General features: G+C 50.1%; 1 protein-coding gene across 7 annotated transcripts in view; it reads left to right on the forward strand.

Moving 5' to 3' along the window:
• Positions 1-23,747, forward strand: part of SNX29 (sorting nexin 29) — a 528,280-nt gene that overhangs the window by 76,039 nt on the left and 428,494 nt on the right. For all 7 annotated transcript variants that reach the window (XM_072835835.1, XM_072835833.1, XM_072835832.1 and 4 more), the window contains exons 9-11: positions 3,893-4,011; positions 10,085-10,160; positions 12,493-12,575. In XM_072835835.1, coding sequence (XP_072691936.1) covers positions 3,893-4,011; positions 10,085-10,160; positions 12,493-12,575 — 278 coding nt within the window. The remainder of the gene's footprint in view (positions 1-3,892; positions 4,012-10,084; positions 10,161-12,492; positions 12,576-23,747) is intronic.

Consider the following 23,747-nt stretch of genomic DNA (forward strand, 5'->3'; position numbering starts at 1 on the left):
TCCTGTTAAGACCTTACACTGATTGCATGAGGCCCAGCCAAAGTGGGGAGGGTGATCTGATCTACTCAGAGTCTAGTGACTGAAGTGTCAATCTCACCTAAAAATACCTTCACAGAGACAACTGGGATAATGTTTGATCAGATACCCTGGTACCATGGCCTAGCTGAGTTGACAGTAGGCTACCGCAGCCTCCCCTTTTTGTTCTTCACCTGGGCCTTTCAGGAAGTGCCGTGTCCTTCTGTGTGTCCATGGTGAGTGCATCCCTGAGTTGATTCACTCTGTGTTTTTGGCCTCAGGCACAGTGATCTCTCTTCCTACCCCAGACTGTGCCATTGAGGGAAGCCTGAGGGGGGAGGCCAGCTTGTGAGCCAAGGTAGGTGCCTCCAGCATTGTGATGTGTAAAACACAAAACAGTGCAGGGTGACCTTTCCAGGGGTCCAGGCCCTTTGAGGCCACTGGGCCTCCTACAGGTTATGGACAGCCTCTCCCTGGCGTAAGGGGGGGATCTTGATCGAACGTTCTGCAGAGCATCTTGGGGAAGAGCAGAGGAATGATGACATGGCCTACTGAGTAATACTTGCATTTTGATCTTAAACTAATGTTCACATGAAAGGTCTAGGAGCCTAGAGGGGCCTGAGCAGTTGAACAGCACAGCCAAGTTTGTGAGGGAAAGGTGGCCCATCCCGGAGAAGGGCTGTGATTGCCTCCAAAATGCCCTGTTGGCCAAAAGTTGGGTTTACATTTCTGTTTGCTTAGCAATTAAACCACTGCCTTGATGACAGAGGAAAAATCTTGTCCCTCCCACCTCAAAATTTGTATGTATTCAGTTTGCTTTTTGTTTTTTTTCTTAAAAGAGGATCGTATGTTTATTACAGGAAGGGATTTTTCTGCCATTTCATATGTGACCTCTGATACCAGTAGGGACGTGGGGTGAAAACATAATTCAAAAAGAATTTCAAACATAGGGACAAATGTTATACCTCACTAGCAATTAAGCAAATACAGAATGCCGGTAGACACCCTATTTTGCCATGATTTATAACTGGATAAAGGGCGAGCTCTGGGTTAGCGCCCTGGGGGAGGGCTTGCTCAGCATGTCCTCAGCGCTTGGTGTGTTCGAGGCACACAGAAGGCACCAACTGAGGGATGGATGACTGGTGCACTTGGGCGTCCTCACAGATGGCCACCCCCTGTGTTGACAGCCCCCTGGGAAGACAGTCTGACGCGATGTCAGGAGCCTTAGAAATGTTTATCCCACTCGATTAAGCATTCCTTCGCTGGGACTCTACCCCGAGGAGAGATATATACCAAAGTCCGCACTTAGAGGAGCAGAACATGAGCTGACCTCCGTTAACAGCCGACTATTCTGTAGCTTACACTTTAACATCCTAGCGTCTCAGGGCTCAAACATCTTTTTTTTTTTTTTAATTAAGTTTTTCATTTTAATTCCAATACAGTTAATATAGTATTTTATTAATTCCAGGTGTTGGCTATAGTGATTCAGCTGTTCTGTCCATGACCTGGTAGGATCTTGAACTTCTTAAATGACATTTAAGAGGGTGCCAATAGTGTGGAGACCAACTTTGGAATGAATATTGAATGAAAAAAGCAAACTATGAGTCCTGCATTAGTTTCATTACGACGTCCTAAAGAAAAGTATGTGTAGAAAGAAACACCAAGGGAAGAGTGTCTAAGTCAGTTTTGTTTTTGGGAGTGTGGCTTTTGGTGTATTCCCCGCCCCCCTCCTCTTTTTGGCACTTTCTAGGTTTTAAAATAAGCGTTTGGTTTTTCTAATGAAAAGCAGCACCTGTTATTGAGTTAGTAAGCCAATGATGGCACATACTCTGAATTGGTCTCCGCCTTAGCACTCACTTCAGTGTAAATCACATTGGGGGTGGTGGCCCTTGGGCACTTTTGCTTGGGTTCTAAAACCTCACCTGATGGAGCCTGTCCTCACCTGCACTCTGGGTATGTTGCTGGGAAGTGAAGCTGCAAAATTTCCCCTTAGAATAAACAGCGGAAAATCCCACCCGCCTGGAGCCAGTGCAGTGGCCCAGAAAGGGCTGGTGGTTTTGCTGCTTTCTCCTGAGGGGCGCCCTGGAGCGCCCCTGGGTGTCTGGGAGCCCCCTTGTCACCAGCTGCTGGATCAGAGCCCCGGGAGGGCAGTTCTCTGCTGATTCTAGAGGTACAGCCCAGTTCACCCCATAGCCCCATCCCAGTATGGCTTTGGCTTCTGAGGGGCTCATTGTGGGTGTGACCTGCAGGATAAAATAATGGATTCTGCACAGTTCTGTTAGGATTGTTTCCCATTTCTTGCTCATAGCCAAATGTCTGACTAAAAGCTAGAGAGGGCTGAAAGGAAAATCTCTAAGTGGCAGGCCTCTGAAAGCAGGGACAAAGTAGCCTATAGGCCAAGATTCTCCCCCAAACTGAGAATGGTGGTTACTTTTTATTTATTTATTTATTTATTTATTTATTTATTTATTTATTTATTTATTTATTTATTTATTTATTTATTTTTGAACATTTTTATTTATTTATGACAGTCACAGAGAGAGAGAGAGGCAGGGACATAGGCAGAGGGAGAAGCAGGCTCCATGCACCGAGAGCCCGACGTGGGATTCGATCCCGGGTCTCCAGGATCGCGCCCTGGGCCAAAGGCAGGCGCCAAACCGCTGCGCCACCCAGGGATCCCTGGTGGTTACTTTTTAAAAGAGAAGGATACTTATGGGCACAAACCCTATATTTCCAGTCTGGTCCTTTACAAAAAAAATTGTGTTGATCTCTGCTCTAAATCAAAAGAAAAAAGCCTACCTATATCATGTCGGCAGCAGCCACAAGGCCCGTTGTACTGGGGTTTGAAAGATGGGGGCTCAGACCCCTGAAGCCTCTGTTCTGTCCAGGATGCTGAACTTGAATGAGTCATGGCATCTCCTGGACCTTGTGTCCCCTTTTTCTCCCCTTCCTTCCCTCCTCCCATCTTTCCTCTAAAGAAGTTTTAGGCTCCTTTACAACTGAGTTACAGAGTGATTTTATAAACTTTAAAGTCCCCTGCAAATACAGCCTGGCATTTATTACTGTTTCCTAATTGCCCAGAGGCAAATGCTCCTGTGGGCAAATCCTTCCCCAAACAAACTCAACTGAACCAGCTGGTGTGACAAAGATGGTCCAAGTTGCTTTTGTACTTCGTGGATAAGGTGACGACATAACTGGTCATATGAGCCCGGTTAATCTTTAAGCTGACCCCTTTTCTTGGGAGGGACCCAGATGCAATTAGGTCTGATTCTGCACTTTTACTAATGAGTGTTTGAGAACCAGTGAAGCGAAGGGACGCTAGCCCCAGGTCACCTGGCTGACATCATTTCAGAGCTTGGGACTCCGTGCTTCCTCTTGCTTCAGAACTTTGCACGTGCCATTCCCTCTCCTGCATTCTCCCCTCTGTCCTCTTTGCTCCGTTTACTGTGGCTCTCGCCTTTGGCTCTCACCTCTAACCTCCCTTCTTCAGGGAAACTTTCCATGGCCTTCCTGACCAGCTCTGCAAATCTGAGCTGCTGTCTTACATCTTCTTGTGGGATTGTGGGATTCATGTCCTGGTGCCCTACCAGACTGTAGGCTCCTCGAGGGCAAGATGAACACTGTTGGCTGGCTCTTTGGCCAGCACAAAATCTGTGTGAGCACAGAGCCTGGAATACAGTAGGTGCTCAGTAAATACTGGTTGGAAGAATGGATGCATGAGGTCTGGATCTGGACTGCATGGGCCTCCTATCTTTAGCCCTGTCACGGTCTGGTTGGTTCCCAAGAGGGAACTTGAGGGAGGCCCACCGATGCTTGTGGTGGTCTGAGCCCTCAGAGGCTCTTCGGTCTGTCACGCAGCTGTATTCTCTCACCTTAGGCCGCTGGATGGGAACACCCACCTCTCCCAGATGCACAGCTGGGCTCCTCTGCAGGTGCTGCACGGTGATGCCGAAGTCCTCTTTCCGGTCAGCGGAGTGGGCTCCTACAGCCCTGCAGGTGGGTGTTTCCTGACTCCTCCTTCCCTCCACTCCTGTGCTTTGGCTGGAGAACCAGTTCTCTGTAGGCATGAGGGAGCAAAGAGGCATGGGGCTCAGAGCGGGAGACTGGAAGGGAATAAGGGTTTGGCTTCTCTTCTTGCTGAACCGGAGTGTTTGAGTTGTTCCTAACCAGAGCGGGTGTGTTGGGCCAGAGCAGCTGACAAGTCAAGAAGGAGCCCCGAAGCCTGTTTTTTTTTCCTTACTAGTGATTTTTTGGGAACTTGGTCATGTACAAACTGACCACAAATGGTGACCCTTAATTTTGCCTTTGAGGGAGAAAGTTAGAGAACACTTAGCTCTAAAGTCTCCAGCACCCTTTGCAGCAAAGCACGTGGGGGTCAGAGAGCAGCTTGCTTCAGACCTGCCTGTACAGGGAGAAGATAAGTGATCCTGACTCCTTCCATTTGGTTGAGTGTGCTCTCCTGTGGTTTGTTACTGTTTTCTTGAGCTAAAGCAGGTCCTGGGGGAATGGTGGGAGGGGGAGGAGGGGCCCCTTGTGCAGGGAGCAGCTCAGTGCAGTGCCAGGTGGCCGTCACTGCCCCACAGCACCACTGGGTGAGTAAGGCCCTAGTGCCCCCCTGACCTCCCCACAGGCACCTTCTCACCCTTCCAAGGCCAGCTTTAAGAAATCATAACGGAGGCCCACCAACTGCTCAGGAAGCTGCCTACAGTCTGAACCAGATGATAGACTGTTGTTCCTTGTCACTGGCGGGCACAGAAACCCACCCAAAGTAGCTGGCACACAGGGGCGGGTGGGACGCCAGCTGGCAGCCGTCTGGGGTGGGGATCAGATGGCCCAGCCCCAGGAGCCGCACCGGCAGGGTGGGTTCCCCTCTGAGCAGCAGGGAACTGGGGCTGCTGAGTGTGTGTGGTGGGTGACTCAGTCCACCAGCGGGTCTCCTCTCTGGAAGGTGCAACCAACGGTGGTAACAGCAGCCAGCCCTTGTCCTGGAGTGAGCCCAGGACCATAAGGTGGCCCATCCGATGAGTACATCCCTCTCCACCACAGCCTGTGAGGAAAGGCTGGTCACTGTTACCCTACCTTTCTCTCAGATTTGTAGTGAAGGCTCCCCATGTGAACGTGGGGCAAGGTGCCAGGCCCCAGCTAAGGCCTCGTGAAAGCCTGCTGTGGCACCGCAGCAGTGGCGTGGCGGGGCACCTGGTGTAGGATGTGTGTGGGCCGGGAGCTGATGGTTGGAATGGAGGGTGCTCCTGTGTCTCCCCCATTCTGTGCCCCACACTTCCCTATGGGGTCTGCCCTTCTCCTCTTTCCTTTGAGAGTCTTTGCCCTCTCTCACTCCCTCCCCTTTTGTCCTCAGCCAGAAGCTTTTAGCTTGCAGAGAGCAGGTGGTCCTGACACCTATCTGGGACCATATGGCGTCCGCCTGATGAGCCAGTGTCCCTCCCACTCACCTTGTCTCCCTCCCTACCAAGGGGGCCTTTGTGTTGGGTTGTAATGGTCGCTGGGCTGTCAGGTGCCCTTGGTGCTCTGTTTTGTTTCAGTGGCTCCTTCCTTTTTTAGCTGGGTTCCTCTCACCCATCTGGGCCTGGGGACTGAGGGCTGAGGGCTGGGGCACTGCTGCCTGCCGTTTGTGTTGGGGTTTAGTCTTAGAGAACTCCCCGCTCTTCCTCCCTCTGGGCTTTCCTGCAGTGTCTCCAGGGAGAGGCTTCTGGCTGGCCTCCAGCATCCTGGTGTGAAGGCATCCCCCTTTCAGCTTTCCCAGGGTCCCACTGCTTACCTTCCAGCCTTCCTGACCCAGAGGCTTCATCTGGTCCCTTTAGTGGACCCCGAGGTCCAGCTTATCGTGATTATCCTCATCAGAAATGCTGTGTATGAGCTGGGCTGCCAACTTTTTAATTTACTCTAGTAACGAAGCTGCCAGGCGTCCTGGAAGCTTGTGACAGCCTCAGGGGCAAAGTCACTGTGGGTAGGAGTTGCATAGGAAGACAAATTATGCTCGGGCTGCAGAAGATACTAGAATCAGAACTGGAGGAATCTGCTACCTGATGGGAATGCCAGGCTGCTTCAAGTCCCTCCTGGCCCGATGCTCATTCCCTTGGGTGGCACTTGGTCCAGAGGTGCTGGGTCTGGCCTGCCTGCCAGAGAGGCCTTTCCTTGGGTGGCTCTGGGTGCACGATGTCAGCATGTCTCTCCCAGCTCCTTTTCTTTTGCTCATTTCTGACCGGTGTCCCTTCAAATTGACATCTTCCTACAAAGGAAAGTTAAATTATTCCTTCTCATCGTGACTGGGAGCTGTTTTGTGTCCTTAATGACAGCTTTGCACACAGAGGACTCTACCCTTAAGAGACCTTCTCATCATCTTTGAAAGTGTTACTGCCTCTAGTGCCTCTAGTGCCCTTGAGGGCATTTAGAGGAAGAGGTGGGGAGGCACATGGTGAAGAAAGATGAATGTTTTCGGTAGCTAAATCTGAGGAGGGAGAGGATGGCAGAGAAGGGGACTCTGAACACAGAAGTATTATCCTCTGATTCTTGGACAAGGAGGCCTTGTGGATTAAGGGGCTGTGCTTTGGAGCTGCATTTCTGGGATTAGAGGCTCAGAGAAGGAAGATACCAGCCAGGGTCCCACAAGGCCCGGAAGGAGGATTAGATACAGTCATTCCTCTGGGCACGTCTATTACCTGCAACTGAGCAAAGCGCGTTTACCAACATCTCTTTGAAGCTGCAAGGGAGAGAGAACCCCCGAAGTTTGTTTCAACTACGAATACTCAATGGAGGTGAACAAAAACCCATTTTTCTACCCACTGCACACGTGGAACATTACTGCTCGCCTCCTCACCGAGGGTCCTGGGTTTAGTGTTGCGTTGTAGTAAATTCAGTCAGTTTCTGAGGGCTTGTTTGTTCATTTCAGACCTTGGGTCCTCGAACTTTCATTTCCCCATTGGGTAGAATATTCAACGTGTTGTCCTACCAGTGGGTCTTTGGGGTTGCTGGTTGAGGTTGAAGAGGCTCTTTTGCAGCGCTGCTCCGATCTGAGACGGTTGGCCTGGGAGCTGGACTCCCAGGGGGTAATGTTACTTTTGGAGAGTCAGGATACTGTGGTGCCCCACCCCCCAAGCCTGTATTGTGTGTGGTCTCCACCCCCACTCATGGGGGTCATGTGCCACTCAGGGCTCATGGTTTTCTTTATGCAACTACTGGGTGGTCCTGCTCTGTGCCAGCACCATGCTAGGCTCCGGGGAGATCCAGAGGTGACCCCTCCCCCCTGCAGTTTTGCATGTAAGGGGGGGACAAGGGACACCAACAGCTCTCTCTGCTACCCCTACCCCTACCCTGGCCATTCTTCTTTTAGCAACCGGAGTGATTTCTTAGAACATAAGTCAGGTTGCATCATTCTCCTCCAAACCCTTTCAGTGTGCACTGAGGATAAAATCCAGAATCCTCACTGTGGCCGCCCTGTACCCCCCAGGCCCCAGCTCGCTGCACAGCCTGATCTCCCATTTCTCCTTAGCTCCATGCCCCTGGGCACACCAGCCTGCTTCCACTTCCAGGTTTTCTCCTCCTGCCTCCTGCACCCTGTGTGCATCCTTGGGGGGGGGGCGGGGGGCAGCCCACGTGGTGCTGGCTTATAAAGGGCTCCTCTGCCCACTCTCTAGGCGGGCCAGGCCTCATGTTCACACTGCCATACACCTCTTACGTCCCCAGCACCCTGACCTCAGCTTGTAACCGTGTGTTTGTATAATCACCTGGTAATTCCTCTCCCCCTGCTGGTCTTTGAGGTCTGTGAGGACAGACTCATGTCTGTCTGGTTCCAGTATGACTCTGGCCCTGGCTAGAGTCAGGCCCACAGTGGGGGGCTCAGGAATCCTTTGCAGAGTGGGTGAAGAGTGAGTGGGTGGACCAGGCACGTGGGGATGGGGCATGCCAAAGGGAGTGGACACCTGGCAGTTGGAAAAATGATATCCAGGTGGGGACACAGTGTAGACAAAGGAATGGGGCAGGGAGTCCAAGGACCTGTAGAGGGAGGGGTATGCAGCTCAGATCAGCTGTGCAGAGAGATCATGAAGTGGGTAAGGGCTCAGCTCTGCCCCTGGGCAGAGTGAGGTTCAGACTCTCATGTGCTGGCGGTCTGGGACAGGTCCCTGAAATCTTCCCTGGCCGTCTCCACATTTATAAAATTAAACTAATAGTAGTGAACCTCACAGGGTGCCTTGTGGATGAGTGGCACATACTGAGAGGTAGCTCTGCACCCCGGAGTGTCAGACCCCCTGCAGCATCACTGCTCAAGGTGGTAGGTTACTGGGGGAGATCACAGATCACCTGGGCTGAGGAGGCATGGTATCTGGAATGCTGGTAGGCTGTGCTGGCCATTGCTCCTGCCGTGGATTTCCGTGGTGCATGTCAGAGTCTCTGTTTTCGCTTCAGGGAGAGGAATCCAACAGCCATGAGTTGGATTAGCAGGGGTGAAACAGAACTGTGGGGACCCCCTGCAGGAGACTCGTAGAAGGCATGGAGCCTTAGCACTATGGTGGCAGTGGATGAGGAGTGGAATGAAGTGGAACCGGCAGGTCTGGGGTACCCTTAAGTGCCATGATGGGGGCAGGGGTGCTACACTCTGAGAGGCCGTGGTCCAGCGGAGAGGGTGGCAGAAGAGGCTGGTTTGCATGGTCATGGTCAGGTGGTGGGCCCTGCAGGGTATTCCAGTAGAGCTTTCAGGCAGACAGTGAGCCCTGTGGGATGAGGATTCAGGCTTGAGGTCCCAGCCAGAGGTGCGTACTCTGGAGCTGTCCTCTTCATGAAGGGGGAGCTGTAGCTGGCACCTTGTTGGGTTTGCCGAGGGGGACAGAGGGGGTGGGGGCAATGATGAAGGTGATGGTGGGAGCTGTGGTAGGCAGGCTGGGTTCTAGAGCGAGCTGCACTAGCAGCCACTCAGTGACTATTCTCACCAAAGCAGACGTGTATTAAAATAGGAGTTTGATCATACATACGGTTGGTGTTATTAAAATGCCCATATGGTAGTCACCGGTGTTACCCCTTTCATAGTTGAGGATACCATGTCGCAAAGATGCTAGGTGACTCGCTGATGTAAAATTGGAGGCCAAGCCTGCAACCTTAAATGAACCACAATGGTAGGGAGGGAAGCTGAGGGGTAGACATTCGCTGTTTCCCCTTCAAACTTCTTAAAAAATTCCAGGAGTGAGTGGAATAGCTTAATGGGGACAGCAGGGTGGAAGAAACAGTGAAGAATAATTTTCTCATTAGGATCCCCTGGTACAACGCCGTAAGAGCTGGGGAGCCTCAAGCAGGAAGAGAGTCAGGCAGAAATGGAATGACAGGGAGGCGGCCGTGGGGCTGAGGGCAGTGAGGGGTGGTCCCTTCCACCTGTGTGTCCCATCCTCCATCTGGGCCTGGCTCTGCAGTGAGCGAAGCCAGGAGTTTCTCCAAAGGGCACGTGCCACCATGGCTGGTCCCAGTCTTTGTGTCCCCGGCCAGCCTGAGGGCCATGCATTGGCACTTTTTTCTGGAAAGCGACTCAAACAGCAGCTAATACATTTATGAAAATCTTCAGTGCCTCTGGAGATTATCTGTGGCCTCACTTCTTCCGAATGCCTTTCCCACACCACCCTTCTCTGAGCAGGGAGGTGGCTTTCTAGAAAGCAGCAGGGCACTTGGTTTTGATGCAGGCAGGTGCTGTCAGTGATTAGGCTGTGCTGCCCCCTTGTGTCTGTCAGAAGCCCCTGCAGCGAGAGCGTTTTTATCTAACAGCTGATTAGTATTCCCTGATCCTGAGGCTGGCTCTGAATGTGGACTTCATGCATAATTCCAGGTGGCTCAAGGTCAAAAAGGTTAAGTGGGAGGATGGGGCCTCCCATCAGTGATTGGTCCCAAATCTGAGATTATGGCCCAAAGAATGAAACAAGCAGCAGATTAAAATCTGGTGAGCAGGTGAGGAAACATCTGTAAGTGGACTGATTTAGCAGAGCCAGTGTCTGCACTGTGTCCTTGCCTCATGGAGAAAATGAAATGAAAACAGACAGCTGACTTTCTCTCTGCAATTGCTCTCTGTGCACAGATGCCCCCCTCGGAAGCCTGGAGAATGGGACAGGACCAGAGGATCACATTCTCCCGGAGCCCAGTCCCCGGTACAGGTTAGTATTCGGAAGCCAAATTGTTTTTGAGATTGAGTTGTCCTGTTCACAACTGTGCTTTTTATTCTTTTTTTTTTTTTTGATTTTTTATTCATTTATGATAGTCACAGAGAGAGAGAGAGAGGGGCAGAGACATAGGCAGAGGGAGAAGCAGGCTCCATGCACCGGGAGCCTGATGTGGGATTCGATCCCGGATCTCCAGGATTGCGCCCTGGGCCAAAGGCAGGCGCCAAACCGCTGCGCCACCCAGGGATCCCTTATTCTCTTTTAAAGGTAGGAGCACACCTTTTGGGATTCAAGGTCAAGGCCTTAGTTCACACTAATGTTCAGGTGTAGCTTGCATCATATAATGTGAAGTTGCCAAGGGTGTCAGAGCATGAGAGACAGTGTTTATCAAACTTCATTTGCATACCACCTTTACTTTTATGGGGTGAGGGTCATACCTGGGTGCTGCCTCTAGTGTTATGCCTGATTTTAGCATTCAGTCACAGTAATGCACAATTTTTAAAAAATATTTTATTTATTCATGAGAGAGAGAGAGGCAGAGAGGCAGAGAGAGGCAGAGACACAGGCAGAGGGAGAAGCAGGCTCCATGCAGGGAGCCCAACATGGGACTTGATCCTGGGACCCCGGGATCATGCCCTGGGCTGAAGGCGGTGCTAAACCGCTGAGCCCCCCGGGCTGCCCTAACGCATGATTTATTTTATTTTATTTTATTTTATTTTATTATTTTATTTTATTATTTTATTTATTTTTATTATTTTATTTATTTTATTTTATTATTTTATTATTTTATTTTATTTTATTTATTTATTTTATTTTATTTTATTTTTATAATAAATTTATTTTTTATTGGTGTTCAATTTGTCAACATACAGAATAACACCCAGTGCTCATCTCGTCAAGTGCCCCCCTCAGTGCCCGTCACCCATTTACCCCCACCCCCCGCCTCCTCCCCTTCCACCACCCCTAGTTCGTTTCCCAGAGTTAGGAGTCTTTATGTTCTGTCTCCCTTTCTGATATTTCCCACATACTTCTTCTCCCTTCCCTTATATTCCCTTTCACTATTATTTATATTCCCCAAATGAATGAGAACATATAATGTTTGTCCTTCTCCGATTGACTTACTTCGCTCAGCATAATACCCTCCAGTTTCATCCACGTTGAAGCAAATGGTGGGTATTTGTCGTTTCTAATGGCTGAGGAATATTCCATTGTATACATAAACCACATCTTCTTTATCCACTCATCTTTCGATGGACACCGAGGCTCCTTCCACAGTTTGGCTATTGTGGACATTTAACGCACGATTTTAATATTAGATACTGTTGGAGCCACTTAGTTCTCCTCTATTTGAGATGTGCTTAGTCTGGCATATGGCAGTAAGCCCCGTATTGTTTTCTGATTTTCAAGTGAAAGTATCTCAAAGGGAAACTGAGTTGCTCAAAGTCATCGCATGTTGGGTGACAGAGCTAGGATGGACACTGAAGTCTCTCGGGTACTGCCAGGATCTTCGGTGCTTTTCCAGTTGTTTTCTTCTGTCTTCATGTTTTAAATTTGGTGCAAACTTCAGTGAGTGGGGATAGATCCCATCTGCATTTTCAGCCTTAGCTCCAGGATGGGAGTCACTTTTTACCTCAAAGTATGCTTGATGTTATGCTCTCTCCCTGAGTCTATAGGACCTTGCTGTCCGATGGTGACACCACCTGTAGGTCTCTGTACAGGGAGTACACTGTCAGGGAGGATTGGTGTCACCAGCTCCATCCAGGATGCAGAGCCCTTTATGCTTTATTTTATTTTATTATTTATTTTATTTTATTTTATTTTATTTTATTTTATTTTATTTTATTTTATTTTATTTTATTTTATTTCATTGATTTTTTATTATTTTATTTATTTATTTTATTTTTTAAGGGTTTTATTTGTTCATGAGAAACACACAGAGAGAGGCAGAGACACAGGCAGAAGGAGAAGCAGGCTCCCTTCGGGGAGCCCGATGCAGGGACTTGATCCCAGGACTCCGGGATCACGACCTGAGCCAAAGGCAGACGCTCAACCACTGAGCCACCCTGGGTGCCATGTTTGCTGATTGTGTTAGAAAAATACTAGGTATTGATTTCGAGGACACAAATAACCTCAGTGAGAAGGCAAATTTGTGAATAGGGAATCTGCAATCTGCATATGATGAGGGTTGCCTGTGATTTTGAAGGGCTGCCTCCCCGGCTTCTGGTGGGTACACCTGAGTACACTCAGCACCTGCTAGTTTTTTGAATGATGAGGTTGTGTATTTCCAGTGGCCGAGTCTAACTTCCTTCTGTCTGCCTTCTCCCAGTGTCGAAGCCAGTCCTCCCAGCCAGGGAAGCCCTCTGAGCAGCCTGTTACCTTCTGCCTCCGTGCCAGAGTCGATGACAATTAGTAAGTACTTTCTGCATGTCCTCCACCCATACTGGGTGACTTTTGGGGCTGCATATCAGTGGAGTGGCTTTGTGCTTGCTGTTGCACTGTGGACTTCACGAAATGTGGGGTAAAACCAGGCATGTGTGTACCTGGTCATGGAATTGAAGTGTGTGTGCGGTTCTAAGCTTCCTGAGCTGTGGTGAATAACGTGGTGCTTGGACGTGTGCACGCTGTAAAGGACACGCTGCCGAGATGGAACAGCACTGAGTTAGAGGGAAACTTCTGTTGTTCAAGGTTTAGGGACTTGCCTCCTGTAAGGTCGTCAGCTACAGAGGAACTGTGCTAGTTGGATTTCCTTTAGCCCTGGAGGAATCATTTTTGGAAGCAAGGAAGAGTGTCTCTCTCGAAGAATGAAGGTTGTTGAAGATTAGGTTCAGATAGTTTCTGACCTTTCTACTGAGAAAAAGTATTAGAGATTAGGTTCATGTGGCTTTATATAATAAAGAATAAACTAACTGTACCTTCAGAGGTAGAAGTTCATCTCTTTTTCCAGAGCAGACAGGCTGAGGCTGGTATGTGGCTCCATGTTCTTCAGAGACTGGGACTCCTTCCATTTTGCCTCATGGCCCAAAACGGCTGTTTTAGCTCAAGCCATCCCATTCTCCTCCCAGGCAGCAGAAGGGGGAGGGAGTAAAGGAGAGATGTTTTCCATTTCCATAGGTAGGATTCAGAGTCTGAACTTGCAGAGGGTAAGAAATTACAACTTTTTTCTCTGCAACTGGTTTCTCTGCCTGAAATTTACATTTCCCTCAATTATGAAAGTAGCAGCAAACCCTAGAAACCACAGCAGTGTCAGCAAAATGGGTGACTTTGTCACTGATGGAAGTCCACAGGCACCCTCGAGAACCCCAACATGAGAAAAATCTCAGAATGTTGTTTCTGCTGGAAAACAGCTTTTAATGTAATATTAAATAATTTTATGCATTAGGTCACTTTTTTTTTTTTTTACATTTTGATAATTCACTTTCAATATATTCAGTTTCCTTTGTAGTCTTGTGTGTCTTATGTATCTTAAACTATGTTTCTGAGAAGAGGCCCAGGGGCTTCACCAGGCTGTAGAGTGGGCCCGTGGTACTAAACAGGTGACCCCCTGCCGCAGCTCTAAGGCCCTCTCCTAGAAGGCACACTCAGTATCCCATTGGCCCTGCCAACATCAGTCCCACAGTCTCTGCTGGCTGCTAGGGAGGCAGTGACCCCACTGCCCTATTAGGGTGTTCATTGATAGGGGAGGAAAAACAGAGTTTGGGAGACAGCTGGCATTCTCCTGAGTTGGGGATGAAGGAGGAAATGGGCAGACTCTGTAAGGGAGGCACCGTGGGAAGGACCAGTCTTACTCTGTGTAATGAAAGTGTGCAGTTCATTATGGTGCTCCTTAGGTGGAGTCAGCCAAGTGGATACCTGTAGGTCTGTACACGGGGCAGGAGAACCCTGAAGTCGCTGGCTCTCAAAGCTCAGTTATTTATTTACTGCCATACCAGTACTTAACCCTGTAATTTTTTTCTTTTTAAATTGGTGCACTTAAGAAAACCTAAATGCCTTTACTTAAGAAGGGAGCTTTGCATGAGTACAGTGAGTGCAGAACCGCTGTTAGTTGCCTGAAATAGCAGGTAACTGAAAATAAAGACACTGGAAAGGAACCGATGTTAAGTCGGCCTGGATGTCACTGCCTGGCCCAGCTTCTGTCTGGGACCCCTTCCCATTGTTGTGAGGAGAGGCCAGTGAGTGAGCAGCAGCAGGAGGGTGGTGGGGATGTCTTTGTCCTGGAAGAAACCAGAGGGGGTGAGAAGGGACAGACGGCCTCTTGTCTGAGTCTCTGCTCCTTTACTCCTTGTCTTTCTGCATCTGCAAAGCTCTCTCTCCGCGTGGGTTACATCTTGTATAGAGGGCTGAGGCTTTATTCCGGCTCTGAGGTGTGTCTCAGAGAACACTGGTGCCTGCCTTACGTTTGTCTTGGAAAGAACAGCAACCTCGAGATTGTGGGCATGAACACCAGGCCTTGCCACTTGTCAGAGCACAGGCATCTTCGTGCGCCCCAGCGGGTACCCGGCATTATGCTTCCAGGCAGTTCCCTGCTTCCTGGGGTGAGGTCCCTTCCTGACAGGTGACCACAGTCTGCTTTGTTGGCACCTCTGTGGGTCTCCCCGGGCCACTTTCTGCCAGAGGAAGCAGCCGGCCCTACTTGTGCGTTGACACCACGGTCATCTGTTATCATGCCGATGGCTGAGATTTTGGTTCTTTTTCTTGTCTTCTACGATCTTCCAAAAATGTCAATCTAGTTTTCTTATTTGGTATCTTTGGCAAGTAGGGACCTATGCACGGTATAACTTGAATCTCTGAGCAGATGTGTCATCACACCCACAGCTTGACTCTTGATACTTTATTTTTTAATTTTTTTAAAAGATTTTTTTAATTTATCCATGAGAGGCACAGAGAGAGAAAGAGAGAGAGGCAGAGACATAGTCAGAGGGAGAAGCAGGCTCTCCGTGGAAGGAGCCCGATGTGGGACCCCATCCCGGGACTCCATGATCACACCCTGAGTTGAAGGCGGATGCTCAGCAGCTGAGCCACTCAGGGATCCTGACTCTTGATACTTTATATCGATGTCCTTTGTGTGTTGGGGCGTGATGCTGTGCTTTTGGGGCAGAGGGTGGTGGCTCCCTGTTTGCTGAAGTGGCTGCAAATTTTAGTGAGCCTTCTGGACACACACACTTGTATATGTTCTGGATGAGAGCTCAGGATTCTTTAGAAATTTTGGGTAGAAGGTGGTTTTGATATGTGTCCCCCTCATCCTGCCTGTGCCACTGTGACATCCGAGAAAAATAAGAAGAGCGAGCCTGTCTGGGTGCCTGGGGCATCAGCTGGGGTGGCCTTGACAAAGTACCACAGGCTGAGTGGCCCAAACAGCAGATCTTTTTTGCAGTTTAGGAGGCTGGGGGTCCAGGTGACCACAGTGTTGGTCCCTGGTGAGGCCGCTGCCCTTGGCTTGCAGATGGCCTTTTCTGGCTGCCTCTGCATTCCTGGTGTCTCTTCCTCTGCTTATAAGGACCCCAGCCCTACTGACTTAGGGCCCCACCCGTAGGACCTCATTTAACCTTAATTACCTTCTTAAAGGTCCTACCTCCAAATACGGTCCCACTGGAGGTTAGGGCTTCACATAGGAATTTTGGCTGGGGTGGGGAGGACTCATTCAGTCCCAGGGAGTCCCAAGAATAGTGTCCTGAGAGCTGTCCAGATTAAGAATTCCATCCCAGCACGTGAAGCACAGGGGATTCTACTCAGGAGATGCTTGACTCTCAAAGACCCTGAGGAGCCTGGCAGAGGATCCCCAACTCTTCTCTGTGATGCAGGGAACATTCTCTCACATCCTGCCAAGTGGCTTCCCTGGCTTCATGTAATCATGGATATCGGTGGCTGCCTCGGCACAGTGGTGCACTTCATCCTCAGTGATTGGGGATGACTGACAAGTCCCTGCCAAGCAGCCTTCCCCTTCTGGATGCCTCTGAAGTGGCAAAGGGTTTTTATCCTGGACTTTTTAGGTGTATATTCTTGTTATGAGGTGCCCAAGAGAGGACCGTGTGGCCAGGCCCACATTCCTGCTTTTCCTACGAGGCCCTTTGGTACTTAAGAACCCACAGAGCCTGTTAGCAAAAATTAATTATTTAGCGAAGTGGTAAAGACGGTTGGAGCACATCAGAACACTCCTACTTCTGCCTCCAGGCACTTCCCTTTCCGGCAGGTGAGTGTGTTTGGGGTGTGCAGGGCCTGACGACAGCAGTTCACCTGTTGTTTTGGTGGGTGATGTGTTGTCCCACCCAGGAGGGCTCGCCCTGAGGCCAGGCTGCCTTGTTTCCCAGGTCCCCCTGCCCTGGGTGGTCTTGAACCTCTCAAGGCCTGTTTCCATATCCAAACATAGGGATGCCACAAACACCCATCATTTGCCTAGAAGAGTATGTGGGTCAGAGCTGAGTGTCAGTAAATAGCAGCTATGACCAATCTGCTTATTTGCATTCTGCTTTCTTAGCATTATTTTCTAGCATTTTCCTCTCTACATCTTCCAGGTCATGCTGCTGAATGACTGTGTAATATTCCAATTTAGATTATTTGAGCCAGGGGAGGAGGGCACACCAGCCAGGTTTGTTTGTTTGTGATTTTTGCTTTTGCACTGAGTCTCTTCACTCATTGTAAAAAAAACAAACCGAGAAGTGCCAGGCTTGGAGTAAATTATTTTTGTCTGCTGTGTGTTTCTTTGTGGTAAATTCTTGGACTATGGGGCGGGTGGGCCAAAGGTGAGTCCCGTGTTTGTGGGTTTGTTATCAGTAGCCATTTTGTGTTTGGAGTGAACATGTTGCCAGTGGGGACAGCTGCTAGTTTCTTTCCCCCTCCACCGACCGTAATTGCTGACGTTTAATGCATCTGCCATTTTCAGAGCTGGAGAACTGGCCCTTAGAGGCTGGGTGGCCATGCGTTCTCTGGAGGGGCAGTCCCCCTCCAGGCCTTTGTCTGACATTTGTGACCCCTGCCCCACTGCACGCGTTGTTTGTGTGATCCTTTCTTTATTTTGTGGTCTCTGGTCCTCCCATTGGCCCTTCTGCCTGATGTGGAGCTGAAATGGGGATGGGGGCCCAGAGTGCTATTTGCCGTTCCTGGCACTGGCCACGTGGCTTGGGGAGGAGGCCAAGGGGACAGGCCGGCAGGACCCCCACCTCCCTGTGCTCCTGCTTATTAGCCTGTATATCAGGGAGCCAGAAGGCAAAGGCCGCCCTGAGGACTTGCCAGGACAGAGGGGAGGACAGACGGCCATGACATGAACAGACTCATGAACTTCCCGTGTGTCTCAAGTGCTAGGAGGGTGAGCACAGGGGGGCTGTTTTAGGTGGTGCTATTGAGCGCAGTCGGGCTCAGGTAGCTGCGGAGCTGAGGCCTTCGGGGTGAGGGGGACTGTGTAGTTTTGGTGGTGGGTGGTGACGGTGGCAGTGGGGCTGGGCAGAGGGGTGAGCTGAGCCGAGGGTGCTCTCAGTCGGATTTTATTTTATTTTATTTTATTTGTTTAAATATTTTATTTATTTATTCATGAGAGACACACAGAGAGAGAGGCAGAGACATAGGCAGAGAGAGAAGGCTCCATGCAGGGAGCCCGATGTGGGACTCGATCTCAGGACTCCAGGATCAGGCCCTGGGCCAAAGGCAGACACTTAACCTCTGAGCCACCCAGGCATCCCTCTCAAGGCCATGAGGTCAGATTTCATCCCTAGGGCAGTGGGAAGCCGGTAGGGGGGGTCTCAAGCCGAATCATGCGACCCTTCTCACTTGCTCTTGCAAATGGCAGTTGTGCAGCGCGTCTGCTACCTGAAGCATCGTCAGGAGCCGGGGGTCCCTGATTGCCCTTGCTTGCTCAGGGTCCTTGAAGGCCTTCCCTGGGTGGGACCTCCTGCGTTGACGAGGGTGTCCTCACTGTTTGAAGCTTCCAGCGGCCCCCAGTCAATGTCCTGAGTACTGGGCACTGACACCCTTAATGCTGGAGCACGCTAAGTGCTGCAAGAGCGCGGGGGGCTAGAGGGATGCTGGCGACCTGGAGCCACCATCCTGGGGTCCGGCCCAGCCCCAGTGCTTCCTGGGGAGATTTCCCTTTCTCTTCCTTCTCTTCCCCCCCACCCCCAAACTCTCTTTCCTCATATGTGAAGTGAAGAGACTGACGCTGGCATCTCAGGGCCGTTCTGAGAGATGAACGCATTCTCGGGAGGCCTGAGTGCTGAAGTGGGCCTCACGCGGGATGGGAGCCCTGGCGAGTGCCTGTAAGCTTCCACATGTGCTGAGCGCTGAGCGCTGCTGTTCTGACTCCCTTTCGGTCCTTGCCCAGCAATGCTCGGGGAGGGGGGGGGGGGACCAGGCCGAGACTGAGGACGAGTCACTGTTGTGTCCTCTCCTGGTATTTAGGTGTCAGGTGGCGGCATTGTCTTAGGGATGTTGGTTCTTTCTGAAATGACTTCTCGAAATCCCCTGGGGGGTCAGTTTGGAGCTCATTCAGTAGCCCCAGGGGTTCAAGCTCCAAACCCTAGTTAGAGCCCAAACCCCTAGGACTGCGGAGCCTGGCCCCTGACATTTCCATCCTGGTCTTTCCAGGTGCTCTTGGCCAGTCACTTCTGATAGCAGATCTGCTGGCGAGTTCTTCCCTCCCCTGACCACTCGTCCAGAGAGCTCGCCTGCACCGCCCACTCTCTCCCTCCACGGCTGCTGATCCCAGGTTTTCGAAGCCCTCCTGACCTGGGCATACTGTTGCTGTGTCCCCACCGGTCTGTGAGCTCCCTGAACACAGGTGCTTTGCCTGCTCCTTCACTGCCTGCACCCCAGCACCTCAAGGCCTCCTGCCGTGGCGTTGTGACTCAAGAAATCTTAGTTTAGGGGGTGAAGGAATGAACTGATGTTGATGCAAGTTCTAACAAGCCTGAAAACATCCAAGTGCTCTGCAGGAATGACCCGAGGGTCAGTTCCCGGGTCACTGGTGGGTCTCCAGCTTGGTCTGCAGCACAAGCCCAGGAGTGTGGGTTACACGGGGTTGGGGGGAGTGAGTGATTTTCCACCCGTCCCGCATGGGGCAGGAGGCCGCTGGTGCTTGCAGAAGGAGCACTAGCTTGGGGATCAGAAAAAGTTGGTGCTCAAACCGGCTCTGATAGCAGTGGGTCCCTCAGCCACTCTGTGCCTCAGTTTCCCCAGCTTTAAAGTGGAGGAGCCTACACTCCAGGATTCCTTGCACTTCTAACCATCTGTTCTGGGAGAGGACTTATGATCCCTGCATTCTCCTTTATGACCATGAAGGAGCCAAGTCGTGGAAGTCTGGGTGTTTCTGGTGTCTTGCTGGCTCCGGCTTGTTGCTCTGCCATCACAGGCCTCTTCATTCTCCCTGTGCTGTCTCCTTTGCACATGTCTTGACTGTTGGGCTGACCTTGAATGACCTTTGGTTGCTAGGGAAGCTGGTAAATGCAAACCTGCTGGCGTTGACATTTGGCCTGTAACTTGTTTTCCAGGCCAAGTGTTGGCCGATGTAGGAGGCACGGCCGTTTGGAGAGAGGCAGGGTGGTGTTTGTGTGAGTGCCCAGACGCCTGTGGACTGCTCGCAGGAGACGCTGTCTTACAGAGTTGGGAAAGGCGAATTAACCTTTGGGAAAGACAAATGTCACCTTCAGGTTTTAATTCTGAGTGGCAAGCAGCCCTCCTTTACACTGTCCCTGCCGAGTTTCCTCACCAGGGCTGCTGGAGGATTAGATGTATAAAGCCTTTATGCATCCTTTATATTTCCATAGCATTCTGGCCCAAGTGGTTGCAGATGAGTTGAGAAGGCAGCCTTTTGGAGTGGAAAGAACACTGGGGGTCAGGCCGGCCAAAGTACCACTGTTCAAGAGCTCTGTGACTCTGGGCAAATGCTTTTGCCTTCCCCCCGAAAGGAAGTGAAATATTACCTGCTTCCAGGATTCTTCACGAGGTATATGCAGTGTCTAGCATGGAGCCTAGAGTGTCTTGTGTCTGGTGCTTAGCTGGAAGTGCAGGGATGGTTTCAGAGACTGTGGAAGCCCTCGTGATTGTGTGCAAAATTCTTTTGGTGTGTTTGTGCTCATATGTGGATTTTCCCTGGGGGGAATTCCTTTGCTTTCACCATTCTCCCTCAGAGGTTTCCAGACCTTGGAAAAAAGGACCACGTAGCTGCTCAGTTTGCGATAATTGCACATAGTGTGTGTAGCCCCCCCAGTAGGTCAGGTGCTGTTCATCCTTGCTCTGAAGGATGAACCAGTACATTTTGCTCTGAAGTCACTACCAGGTAGACTTGCTATGTTCCTAACCGTGTTCTTCCACAGATGAGCAGTGGGAGCCCAGGCAAGTTATTTAGCCTGTCTGTGCTTCAATATTCTCACCTGTAAAATGGGATGAATAGTAGTATTCACCTAATAGGGTTGTGAGGAGTTGCATATAGCCTAGTACTTTTTGTAATGAATTAATATGTGAGAAATACTGAAGATACTTTATGCAAATCATACCTCGGTAAGAAAAATTGGAAAAACATACTCTGGAGAGTGCCTGGCATATTATACGTGCTATTATTAAGATCCTCGAAGGGTACACTGCCGGCTAATCATCCTTCAGGATGATATTTATTGAGCTGCAAATAGACCCAATTCCTGTTTTACTGACACCATCCCTGCTGCACAGGTCACTGTGGTTCCCTTTACCTGGCTTTTACTCCTTAATTTTTCCTCCTAGTTAAAAGGAGATTAACATGTATACTTTTTTTTTTTTTAAGATTTTATTTATTCATTTGAGAGAGAGAATGCACAAGTGAGCATGAGTAGAGGGATGGGATGGGGACAGAAGGAGTGGGAGAAGCAGGCTCTCTGCTGAGCAAAGAGCCCGATTTGGAGCTCAGGATCATGACCTGAGCTGAAGGCAGATACTTAACCGACTGAGCCACCCAGGTGCCTTGTGTACTCCATGTGGTTGTAATGGAAGCGATAGTCAGGACAGTGGTTCTCAATTAGGGGTGCTTCCAGCCCCCAGAGGTCAGTGGGTGACACCTGGAGACATTTTGGGTGGCACAGCGGGATGGGGATGCTGTGGCATTTGTGGGGTAGTGGCCTGGGACACTGCTAACACCCTACGGTGCACAGGACCGCCCCACAGCAGAGGATGATCCAGCAGTTGTCAGTAGTGCAGAGGATGAGAAAGTCCACAGTAGGAGGGGGAGGCACTGGGACTATTCTCCAGGAACCGTGTTTTGTTTTAGACCTTTTTCTTGTTTTATAATCACTTGCGTGCTCAGGGAATGAGACTCCAGAGAAACAGGAACCTCAAATGGACCCAAACAAAATGATACATCCCATAGAGCCTTTGTTCTTGGGCCTGTCTTTGGGAGCTGCTTCGTCCCATCATTGCAGTGAAGATAATTTAGGGGGGCTGTAGATGCATAAGCATAAACACCTGTGGCATGTACCAGCATAAATCACAGCTGGATCTGATAGCTGTAGAGACTTTCGCATTCAGCATGTGTAGCTCCTTGGGGCTCAACTCATTGAGAATTCCTTCAGTTGATACTTATTGGTATTCACGTCGGCTGTACATTCCTTCACTCCCTCAGTAAAAAAAAAAAAAAAAAAGAGTTTCTACTCCTGAACTGAAATCTTTGTTTGACTATATGGTCATTTGGGAGCGGGAAGTTGCAGGCAGGCGGCTCAGCCTTTCTTCCTGCGGGCTGCGGAGGGCAGCCCTGCGGCCACCAGGTGGCGCTCCGGCCCTTTCTCTGTCTTGCTCGCCCAAGCTTTCCTCCTGCAGCTGGGGGGTGTTGCGGACTCAATTTTGATGTCCAGCGCTTGTGCCCTATTTTAACTGTGAGGTGGGGTGGTGATGGCAGTGGCAGCGACGGTCTTTTCTAGTTGAGGAACATTGAGCATGCACAGAACATCGTATTTGCCACGAGTGTAACTGCGGTTGTATTGTTGCTGATGGCTTTCTGAGGAGGTAAAGGTGGAATAAAAGCTAATTAGAAAATATTTCTGCTTTGTCATCGCTTTCCACAAGATGGAATTAATTATCCGTGGAGGTTTGTTCATCATTGCAGTCCTAGTCATTGCCACCTTTTTCCTTTCTTGTGGGGTTGGGGGTTGGGTGAGGAGTGATAGATAATAGAAGTAAGCCCGGATAATCACCATGACTGTTTCCTTTTGATTTCTCCTCACTTTTGATATTGAGCCAGGGCAGAGGGCAAGAGAAACATCCTTGGTTGTCAATAGGCCTTGTTGACCGGGTCCTTTTTTGTCCTAGCTATTATTGGAAGGGAGTCTCAGTACTAGTGAGGAGGTCTGGCTCATTGCCTGGCAACACGGTTCCAAACGTTCTGTAGCTTGAAGATGCTCTAGTAATGGTTTAGAGGAGGAGGTGAGGTCCCACGGCCGGCTGGTTGCTTGGCGGGCAGGGTGGGCCAGCAGGCCGCTGCACTGCCTCTACTCTAAGCCCCCTGCCCCCTTGAGTCCAGGGAGTGACTCTAGTTGATAATGGCCAACACAGGTCCTCTAGTTAGGCAAGTTTCTTTAAAGACAAAACTTCTCGGGGTGCCTGGGTGGCTTAGTTGTTTAGGCATCTGCTTTCTGCTCAGGTCATGATCCCCCGCATTGGGCTCCTTGCTCAGTGAGGAGTTTGCTTTTCCCTCCCCCTGCTCTTGCGCTCGTGCTCTCTCTTCCTCTCCCTCAAATAAATAAATACAATCTTTAAAAAAAAATAAAGGGGAAATGTCCCACTGAGTGTTATCTACTAGACTTTCAGTCATTGTCTTGGTAGTTAGAATGTTCCAGATGGAATTCAGACATGCTTCAGTTCTTTACTGATTTGTTTATTCAGTCCACAGACATTTACTGAGCATCTCTCACATGCTGGGTGCTATTCTAGGTGCCGGGGAGTCAAAGGTGAAGGAGATCCAGTTCTACTCAGGAACTCTGTGCCTCAGTTTCCCCATCCTGAAAATGCAGGTTATAAGAGTAGCAGCACCCTGTGTTGTTGTGAGGACTGAAGAACTTAACATAAAGTGCTTATGCCAATACATCTGGCATGTGTGAGTTCTTGTTACATGGTCCCTGCCCACCTGAAGTTCAGAATCTCTTGGAAGTAACCATGATGAGAAGACCCAGAAATAAGAGAAGAATGGTTGCATGGGGCAAAGGAAGGCAGTTGGGTCATGCAGGGCGGATGTATTCTTTGTTGCTTATGGGCACTGAGTGACCGCCATCATGTTCTTTCCTTACCCTGACCTGGAAGGAGTCCCCCGCCGAGCAGGAGATCCTTTTTTTTTTTTTTTTTTTTTAAGATTTTATTTGTTTATTCATGAGAGACACACAGAGAGAGGCAGAGACACAGGCAGAGGGAGAAGCAGGCTCTTTGTGGGGAGCCTGCTGCAGGACTCGACCCCAGGACCCTGGGATCACGCTCTAAGCCAAAGGCAGACGCTCAACCACTGAGCCACCCAGGTGCACCGGAGCAGGAAATTGTAACTGGAGCTTGAGATCAGGCTGTCCAGCTTCCCCCGACATGGAACCAGAGAGGCCTCCAGCTGCCTGACAGAGATGGCTGTTTCCTTGCTGCTCCTGAGGGTTGGGG

Source organism: Canis lupus, chromosome 8, assembly GCF_048164855.1.
Source record: "Canis lupus baileyi chromosome 8, mCanLup2.hap1, whole genome shotgun sequence".
Classification (NCBI taxonomy): Eukaryota; Metazoa; Chordata; class Mammalia; order Carnivora; family Canidae; genus Canis; species Canis lupus.